The 10966-nt window shown below is 29.4% G+C and overlaps 1 protein-coding gene across 1 annotated transcript in view; it reads left to right on the top strand.

The window, feature by feature from the left end:
* The first annotated feature begins 6551 nt into the window (after positions 1-6551).
* The window catches only part of LOC106692790 (sortilin-related receptor), a 105672-nt gene continuing 101257 nt past the window's right edge, over positions 6552-10966 (top strand). Inside the window, exon 1 of the mRNA XM_067045815.1 lies at positions 6552-6626. Within this exon, the coding sequence (XP_066901916.1) occupies positions 6579-6626 (48 nt within the window). The 5' untranslated portion in view covers positions 6552-6578. The remainder of the gene's footprint in view (positions 6627-10966) is intronic.

Below are 10966 nucleotides of genomic sequence, written 5' to 3' on the forward strand. Positions count from 1 at the left end.
ATTACAATCCATTTAAACCTCAATGGACAAACTAACACACAGACAGGGCTAGTAATAAACTAAACCACAACTAATAATCATAATTTCCACACAAACACTAAACGCATAATTAGAAATTAATAATACAAAAACGTGGATCGTTGGTATGTTGTTAGGTGATGCCTGCCAAATAACCCTTTGCAACTCTTACTCTTAAATATTATTTTAGAAAATATAAAATACATATGTTTCTATAACTATAGTGAACTAAACTTCTTAAAAAAATAAAACAAATACAAATAAATGCAATTAGATTAAACATTAATACTACAAATTAATCACTAAACTTGGTGTTAACATGTATTTTGAATTCCTTCGGCTAGTAGAGCAGAGAGATGGTTGTTTACCAAACCCTCGATCTGCAACATGAATTGTTTACTAACATTCTTTGCTGAAGAGTTTCTCATCACATTTCCAGTATCACCTCAATCTATGGCAGGATATTTACAATTCCGATATATAACGTTTTTATTATTTCTCAGAGTTTTAAACATAAGAGATTGATAATTTCAGATTCATTTCGATATTTGACTTGGCTGTTAATATCGATATCAAAGATTAGCTGCAATGTTTCGATATTATTAAATCGCAATTTTGTTCAAAAAAAGACAAGACAATTTTTTGAAAAGCTTAAAAGAAAGGATTTTGATAATTTCACATTTATTTCATAATTTTTTATGGCATATTCTTGATTTAGTTAATCATGCCACTCACTAACAATTTTCTAAGAACAAATCACCATGAATATTCGACATGGTTGATTTGTGAAACGAAACGAAAAAATTAATTATTGTATTACAATAAGATAATCATTCAATTTTATCTAGGTCCATAGCCTTGAGCTCTTCTTTATTCAAGGAAAATTTTTTTAATTGTTCATAGCATATACAATCAATTATTATTATGTAGTTTTTAAAGCGTATAATCGTGACCGGTATAAAGACTTGTTCTATTTAGTTTGAATATTCTTTTTAGAAATCATTGTTAGTCAAAAATGTGTCATAGATGAGTACCAAAATCCATTTCTCAGTTTACAGATTTTTTAATTTATTCCATAATTATTTTGTCTTAATGAATCTTTTCTGGGATCGTTTATTTTTTTTCAAAATACACTCAAACCATTTTTTAAAATACTCTTTCCACCAAAATCCCATGTAAATAAATGAACATGGCATAGATAATAAGTAATCCAAGAGAACGAACAAACTCTGGTATAATCACAGTAAGTTGGTAATACTTTTGCTTAGCGTAAGTCATATGGAATTATACATGTAATGGCTATGTCTAAGATTATAAAATAACATATTCAATTTTTTTGGAGTCACATTACCAATTTACAAATGGAGTCGGAATTATCGGTCAACTTGTGTGGCATCTCTTTCTATAAATGGCTAAAAATTAAAGTAAAATGCGTAAAAAAAAATATTAATAAAACAAATATATAGACAATCTATTACTGAAAAGTGATGAAAATATGGGACAATTTTTATAACCATCATAAGAGGTTCAACTTAACCTTAGAAAAATAAGTAAATAATGTTTCATAATCAGATTTCTTGATATGATAAATAAACCAACACCATAATTCTACATTAAGAAAACAATATGTTTAAAAGAAAAATACTTGAGCAATATATATCAGAAAACATCAAATATGCAGTAAATTTTAAAACAGGAATTAGAACCAACATTGTGCTGTAATTTTAAGTAAAACAAATTTATGAAAAATATGGGTAAAATTTTTTGTTACTGTTTACAATTAATTTTAATATGAATTTTAATAATGGAATAGTGTCCTTGGTCCTGTTCTTTACATCCTCTTCACTGCTGACATTCCCATCACTCCAGACACATTCCTGGCAACATTTCCTGATGATACAGGTATCCTATCCTCCCATCCCGATCCTGTAACAGCCTCATCCAATCTCCAAACACACCTCACCCGGATTGAGCAATGGTGCAACCAATGGCGGATAAAAGTCAATGAATCGAAATGCACCCATGTGACTTTCACTCTTCGCCGAAGCTTCTGTCCACCAGTTACTCTTAATAATATACCTCTTCTCAGATCCGACACAGTGCGATACCTCGGATTCATTTTGGACAAAAGACTCACCTGGAACCAACATACTAGACTCAAAAGACAAGAACTCAACAGACGATTCAACCAACTATACCGACTGCTCAGCCGGACCTCTCATCTTTCACTAGAAAACAAACTACTAACTTATTAATTTACTACGGACTTGAACTTTGGGGAACAGCTAAACCGTCGAACATCAAACGTATCCAATCCTTTCAATCCAAAATCCATAGAACAATAGTTAATGCACCCTACTATGTTTCCAACAGAACACTACCACCATTACCTACATATCCCTTTTTGTCCTTGATCTCATACCAACCAAATTCTTAAAATTCCATATAAATCTTTCCAACCATCCTAATCCTTTGGTTCAAACCTTATCTAGTTCCACCCATCCTTACAGCCCACCTAGAAGGTTGAAACGGCAGTGGCCAAGAGACTTATTAAAATAAAAATGGACAATTGGAGTTCTGGCAATGGTCAGATTCTCCACTCAAGTTGAGTGTTTGCGGCTTTAGCGCACTTGCTCAGCCTCCACTGGCTCATTACCAGTGATGCGGCGAGAGGGATGCGCTGGGATCTTTTGAGCTCTGCTCTACCCCTCACACGTGGGGGATAGAGTGGGCTCAGGGATCCTCAGGTCGATTGTGTAAATATTGTATATATTATTCTATCATTATGTTATTTTATTTATTTATTTTTCATACAGATAGTTTGATTATGTCCATCTTGTCTATTCTTTTGTTTGTATATATTTAAGAGAATATATATATCAACGTTGGAATGTTGATATAATAAAGAGTATTGAGACTTAAAAAGGATACTATTTGATTTATTTAAAAAATAGATAAATAGTTTATAAATATGGTATTATTGTAATTCAAAACTGAAATCCAAAATAATAGTTTTCTAGCAAAATCTTTAACAATACAATACTATAAAAAATATTGGAGGTCATTCCTATGTACATTACCTAATAAACAAATTGCGGTATTATAACTATCCAAATAACAATAATATGATTTATGTAATTTATTATGCCATTTTTACCATGATACGCAATAAAACAATAGTTCAGCTACTTAAAATCAACTCAAGTACTTGTCGACAGCTCCTCGTTCCAACGATTCCTTATTATTGGATTGCTGTTTTTTTTAACCTAATTTCAGTAACTTCTATTTTCTAAAAACACAAAATACTTTTTACAGATCCAAAATCGGACTATCCGTTCAGGAGAATATAGAAAAGTAAATTCTGGTGCGTCCCATGAAGCGGTACATTTAGCCTTAATTAGTTATATACTTACTTTCACAATTCCTAAAGAAGAATTTTTGGATTGATTTGAATAATATCGATTATATTTATTTAAATAATTATTAGGTTTAGAAATAAGAGGATGAGACTGCATTGGCCGTGCAGTATTGTCTAGTTAGGGCCAGTTCGTCCGTTAAATCTAGTTAGAACTGTTCAAAACGAGTAAAGATAAGAGCTGATCACTAAAGTAGTCCGGTTTTATATTCGGTTATATTATTAGCTTTGTTGTTATATAAATTTTATTGTTATCATAATAAATTTAATTTATCTAGGTTATTAGATAATAATTTTATTAGGTATTAAAAAAGATTTAGGTAATTGTGTATCTACTCAGCAAATAGATATCTCCAGTTCTTATATACGGCAATGGGGCCTGGTTTCTAACAGCCTCTCAAGAAAGCAGAATCGAAAGGAAAGTACTGAAAACAATAACTGGAGCGTTCTAGGAATCTTGGCGTTAGTAGAAGTAGATTTATGAGCCTTTAAGCCCTTAAATATGAATTTTCAATTAAATAAAAAAACATTTTAATTAATTAATTTAGAAAAAAAATTTGATAAATTTTGGGGAAAAAAACAGTTTAGACTAACTGACGAATCTAAGTGGGTTATAATATTTGCTCTTAAACTGTAACACTCTGTCTAAAATGTCTGAATGGCACAGTTCACCGAAATTTTAATCTTCGGTCAATAAAACCTCGGTAGATAGTCGTCCAAATACGATACCTTCCTAGGAGTTGTGGCTGGGATGGGAACATGTCTCCAGCCTCATTGTACAAGAGCCCATTGAATTTATTTGTCGGCCAAGTATAGATATTGGAGGGGGGAAATGGCAGCTTTTTAAAAACGTTAAAAATTATTAATTTCTCATTGGGAGCTCTATTTCTTTAAAACTACCAACAACAATCGAAAATCTAAGAGAACATCATTTAAAGTAGAGTAAATTTGCTAATATGTAAGCTCTAATACAGCTATTTAAGTTCAATAGTTCTCGAGATATAGCTTTTTAAAATGCAACATTTCATAAAAATGTTGTATGGGACATAATGAAAGATCAGTAGTTAGTGAATTTATTTTGAAAAATCTATATCTCAAAAACCATTTGACGTACAGATGTCTATTATGTTGACAGATGTCTATGTCTAGTACGTTTATCGTCGTAGGAGTAGTAGTTTCCATGATATTTGCTAAAATAAAGTGTTTTATAGTTATTCGGACAAATTTTGATTTGCCAAATTTATATTCATATGTTAATATCATAAAAACTACTACCCCTATGAAGATAAGTGTCATAAACTACTTTATAGTAAGTTAAATTTCCTTTATTTTGAGTGCAGGCAAACATATGTGCCTATTATGGATCTAGAAATATATTTTTTAAAAATCCAACATTTTATACGAACAACTAGAAATTAACATTTTGTTAATTTATTTTGTCAAATGTAATAAAAACTACTACTCCTACAAAGATAAACGTTATACATTATTTTATAATAAATTTAACTAGCTTGGATTTGAGTGCTGACAGACATCTGTGGTTTCTGAAATAAAGTTTTTCAAAACTCATACTTATTGTCCGGACAACTATTAATCAATTTATTTTAGGAAATATCATGAAAACTACTATTTCTACGAAGGTAAAGGTCATAAACTACTTTATAGTACGTTAAGCAAACTTTAATTTGAGTGCTGATATACATCTATATGTCACATAGTTGCTTAATATAGATTTTTCAAAATAAATTAACTAAGTACTAATCTTTCAGTAGATTTTTAAGAAATGTTGCTTTTTAAAAAGCTATATCTCGAGAACTATTGGACGTAAATAGCTCTATTAGGGCTTATATTTCACCAAATTTATTCTCCTTAAAAAATTTTATTTTACATTTTCTATTTTTTTTTTTTTAGTAGTTTTAAAGATATAGAGCTTCGAATGAAAAATTAATGTTTTTTAAGGTTTTGAAACATCCGCTATTTTTTATTCCCCCTACCTATAGTTGGCAGGCTCATCAATTTTTACCAGTAATTATTCATAGTTTTCATTAAAGTAATCAAAAATTGTTTGCCTTTTTTTCTTCCCGGCTCTTGTACTATTAGGGGGTAGTTTATCATTACTGTGAACGTGTAAACTGATTTTAAGAATGAGCTGTGGCCCTCAGCTTCTTGATGTCTGACTGGAATTGCTATAGTGCATCATAAATAGTGGACATGGCTACTTGAAACGGTCCTACGACATATCGGACGCCCCAGCCTTCTCTACGGGCTACGCCTTCATTCGAATTCATTCTCCTTGATCAAAAGTACCTTTATTAATCACAAAAAGTTGAAGATTAATTAACAAAAAAATACAGTTAAAAAGAGGCAAGTAAAGCTGTCTGAATACAAATGAGTGACTTTTCCTACCTCTTAATCCTTTTCATACCAGCCTATTCTACCACCAAATTAAAACACAAAACTAAATTACCACCAAAAAACAAAAATATTTCTCATAATCTGCCTTAAAAATAAGAAATATCAAGTTTCCGATTTTTTTTTTGGGAGTGTATTTGTCTACCTAGTATCACCCAAAACCGCTTTTTTTGAAATCGGCCTTACCAAGTTTGCAGCCGCTTCTTGTAAGTAGGCACTAGAAAAAAAAATAGGAAAACGCAAATTAAACTTAGGACAACTTATGAAAAGTGGAATCCTTCAACTCGATATTGATTCTCGCAACAGAATTTTAAATAAGAGATCTTTATTGATTCTTGTAAATTGTGTTTTTCAAGCCACGGAAACCATGTACTCCTGTGTGCTTTCTAAGCTTATAGTAAGTCTTAATTTTTATTAAAAATTTAATCTCTTGGATACCGATGCTGGAACGCATTGCATTTTATTTAATGCAATTCTTCGAACACTACGGCTATTCATTCCTGCTGATATACATTCATTATCTTCATAAACTTTTTTTATATTTTATTGGATGCAAGTTGACAACCGACGCCGCTATGGATTCCTCCCCTAATCAATAAGAAGAAGGAACCGCGGGAAGAAGGAAGAGCATGATATCCTTTTGTTTGAAGCAGGCTGCCCCCAAAGACCACACCACCCCTCCACTGGAAGCCCTCCAGCAGTCCAGTCTAGTCCCGCATCTCCCCCAGCAAGGATGCTCTGTCACTACTCCATCGTTTCCCTTCTTCTCGTAGTAGTTCGTGTAAGTACTTACAACCTATTTCAGGCTTACGAGTCGGGTGTTGGTGGATAAGTAGCTAAGATACTATATCGAAGGGCTGAATCTGACTAGATATAAAAGAAGTTAATATTAAGTCAATTCATCATCATAATCAAGATATTTCTTTTTTTTTTATCTGGAATTCCGATTAAATTTGCTAATAAACACATTTATGTGTTCCTCTGTCACACTGAGGTACACAGAATTTGAGTTGTTCTTGCCATACAATTATTGTCAGAGGAGATGGTAGAACTTCACAGGAATGATTCAGTCCTACCATCCTCAGATAGATTAAAAAGTCTCTAATATAGATATTCTTAAATGGAAAGATCTCATGGTGTTTTCGACGTTCTTGGAGGGTTATTAAATTTCGTATTTAAGTTTAAGTCTGTTTTAGAAATAAATGTTCATTTATATAAATGCTTATTACAATTTAATGGATTTTCAATTATCTTTCATCAAGTTATACGGAAAACTATTTTTTTTTTCAGTTGCTTTTTAGAATAGTAATTACTTTTCGCCAAGACATTCATATGTCCAGTATCCTACAAAAATACGGTCCTTTGCAACTCCTAATTTATTCAGTCTAGATATTAATTATTTTTTAATCACAAAACATGACATCAATAAGTACAGATAAATATATAATGTATTATATTTAACATGAATAGTAAAAAAAAAAAACACAATTTTTTTACATAATAAAAAATAAGTATTTAAATACAACAAAAAATAATACTAGATGAATTGTACTAAATAATGGTAATGAATCCTTTTTTCTATCCCATGATTAAAATAAAAATAAATTACCACCGTAATGTCCAAAAAATGTAGATTTCCCTTATTTTTTTTTAAATACTTTTTTATTTATTGATAGATATTTCAATCTGCCACACAGTTGTGGGCAATAGGTAATAGTGATGAATGATCTCATAGATACTAAAATAAAATAAAATAAATGAATAAAAAAACCCTTAAAATTCCTTTATTAATGATTTAAATAGATTTACGTAAATGGACGTGAGTATAGAACAATAAACAATTTAGGTTAACTTTTAATTTACAGAGAAAAAGCTATGTTGCTCAATTGTATAGTATTGAAATCTCCCATAAAAGTGAACAAAAAAATTTGAATATAACAAAAAAAAATGAATATTTTAATGAATTTAACTGGATTTTTCAAATTAACATTTTTTTTTTAAATTTTAATTATGAACAATTTAATTATTGTTGTTTAATTTTTTAAAAAACTTCTTAGTACCAAATTAAAGCACTTCTTACATACATAAAATTATATAAGAAAATTTTTTTTTTTTAATTGTAACAATTTTTTTTTGGGTAATATATATATATTGTTTTTGTTTCTTCCATTTTTGTTTTGAAGTTTCGACCTTTTTAACTAATCAACAGTTGTTAGCCATTTTTTCTTGTAGCTTTTCATCTAAAATAGGTCATTTATTCTAAAATATTTTATTTATTTAAACAATATTAATTATTATTAAACATAAAATTAAATTTTTTTTCAAACATACGTAATAATTCTCAAAGGTAGTTCAAAATGAGATTACTATTGTTATTTCAGTGAACTATGTTGGGCTTTTTACTAAACCGTTTCTGTTAGTGAGATAAAATTCAATTTGTTATATGTTATAGTTAATTGTAACAGTATGATTGATACTTAATATTTATTTTAATTTTTAATTATAATTCAGGTATTATTAAATAATGTCTTACATAATTGCTTCTGGAATCGTACAGACAATTTGCTCAATGATGCCCGAACTAATAGCCCCAAAACGACCTTTTACTCGCATAATCGCGTCTGTGAGAAAAATCAGTCTTGGAATTGGAGTATCAAGGTCACAGTGTACAACATTATGGAAATTTCTTACATGATGAGTTTATTATACCAAATGATGCCTACCATCTTAGGTCATTTAATATGACGAAAAGAAAAAAAACTTGATTGATAGGAAAGTATCTGCTACAGTTAGATTTTATTCTATTATTTTAAAAATAATAGTACCGTTTGAAATATTACTAACCTTACCATATGATAGTATTAGTAGATATGTTATAATCGACATTTTATTATTTTTAAAATATATATTGAAAATGTTAGAACCACCAATTTTATTGTGTAAAAACTGTACCTTGAGTAGTGGTTTAAATATTTTTGTACCCTTGTTGAACTTAAAACAATTTCGAGGCACCCTTGTCGATATAAAAAAATTAAAAATGTCGGCACAATTATCCTTAGAGCGATTTTATTATACAGGAAAAGAAGAAAAAATAGGGTAAAGTAAATACACTTCATATTGTTATTTGCATTTTAATGTTTTGTTTTTTTGTAATATTTTTGCTTATTGCTTGGGGCACCTAGAAGATACTTGCATATTTCTATTATGTGTATATATACGTAAAGCAACAAAGTAATAATTTTAAAGTATTATAAATTATTTAGGATAATTAATGAATAAGTAAAATAAAATAATCGAAGTTATTAAAGTGATCTAAAATACGCCGCATTACAAGGATAAGGAAACTGGACATTTATTAACTGAAAAAAAGACATAATATTTTATGGTCCGTTTAACTCGACCTCACAAGTAGTGTTAATAAATTCCACCTCTCTAATTAAAGATTAATTTAATTTGTTTACGCTGCTCTAAAATTATATTTTATTCATCTTTGTTGTGTTAATGTTAGTAGTAACGACATTTGAAAGGTTAATTTATTTTCATTTATTCAAAAACGTTACGAATTTTCTATAAAAATTGAGGTTACACCAAATGTTTGTCCGGCAGTGTACCGGAATTCGAAAAACAACTATTTGTGATTATACAAAAATAAATAAAATATCTCTTTTCTTTATCGTTCGTCATCTTTATCGAATTCTTGACATCTGTTAAATGCAAATGCTTGCATATTGGATCAGTTGTACGTAAGTACCTGATAAGACTTTGTTTACTTTAAAATAAATTTTCAAAATTTAAATTTAAAAAAAATTAGAAAGACCAATAACTAATAAGACGGACTAACCTAAATTTATATAATAATTATTACTGTGAATTCAACATGGATTGATCATAACAAAATATATAAATGAAATTAACACAAAAAAAAAGTGAAATATTATTATTAATAAAACAGAATTTTACATTGTTAGATTCCAATTCTCAAGTTTAATTTCAAACATTATAAATGCATAATATTTAACTTCGATGACTAATTGTATATAAAATGTTGTGTTAATTAATATACAATTGAATTAATTCAATATTAATACAATTTTCCTTCCTTGGCTCGTATTTTAATGTTAGTTCTGAAATCTGTTGCGGGCAGTGGTGTCTTCTATGACGCTGCCTGCATCTTTGTATCGTTGAATAAAATCAGCGTTTAATTAGTAATGAAGAACATCTTTTGTGGCATAGTATTGAAATCTCCAATAAAAATTGAGTGATAAAAACGTTTAAAGAAAATTATAGAATTAATTTGGGGTCAAGGATATTTGTCTGCATAACTAGGAATACCTACTGAAATTATTTAAAAAATGCATTTTTTTTTTTTTAATTTGTCATAAAAACTTATTATTGTCTGAGTATAAAAAAAAAAAAAATACTAATTTCTTACCACATTTATCAACAAACTACCACAGATCTGAACAAATTTGTCATTTAATGGAAGTACTAGTATAATAAGAGATTTGGCTTTATTTTTATTTAAACAAATATTTCATTTACTTAATATTTGAAACACTATTTTTTTTTTTGTTTTTTTTAATATTAAAAGAAAAAAGATATTTAACTATTTTCTTTACTTGGAAAAAATAATTTTGCCAGTAATACTGATTGGGCGATGAAGCTCATTGTGAGTTCAGTTTGTTTCGAAGTTAAAAGACTTTATGACGTTTCGCAAAAAATACTCATTTTTATTTTATAATACTCTCCGTAGCCTTTTAAAAATCGAAATTCCTTTTAGCAGCCTGGGGAGTGGTAGAGATGTTTAATATACTGATTCATGCGAGCGGCGTTGCCTAGAGCATTCTTGGATGTCCTCTCATACACAATGCCTTTTCGTCTCATCACTTTTCTTACACGTAGATATAACGGCTTCCTGGCCTAACCCAGATTTTGTCGTCTCTCCTAATGTCGAAGAGTATTCAGAGTGTCCGATGGAAACATTTGGGAGTGGCGACAGTGCATTATATTGGAGGGTATGTGCAAGGCGAAAATATTTGTGTCCAAAGAGTATCTTAGGAGGATAGTCAAGAAAACGAAAAAAAAAATTTTTGTAGTAAAAACTAAAAGAAACCAATTTAA

This window comes from Halyomorpha halys, unplaced genomic scaffold (genome assembly GCF_000696795.3).
Source record: "Halyomorpha halys isolate HHAL.00 unplaced genomic scaffold, Hhal_1.1 Scaffold71.1, whole genome shotgun sequence".
NCBI lineage: Eukaryota > Metazoa > Arthropoda > Insecta > Hemiptera > Pentatomidae > Halyomorpha > Halyomorpha halys.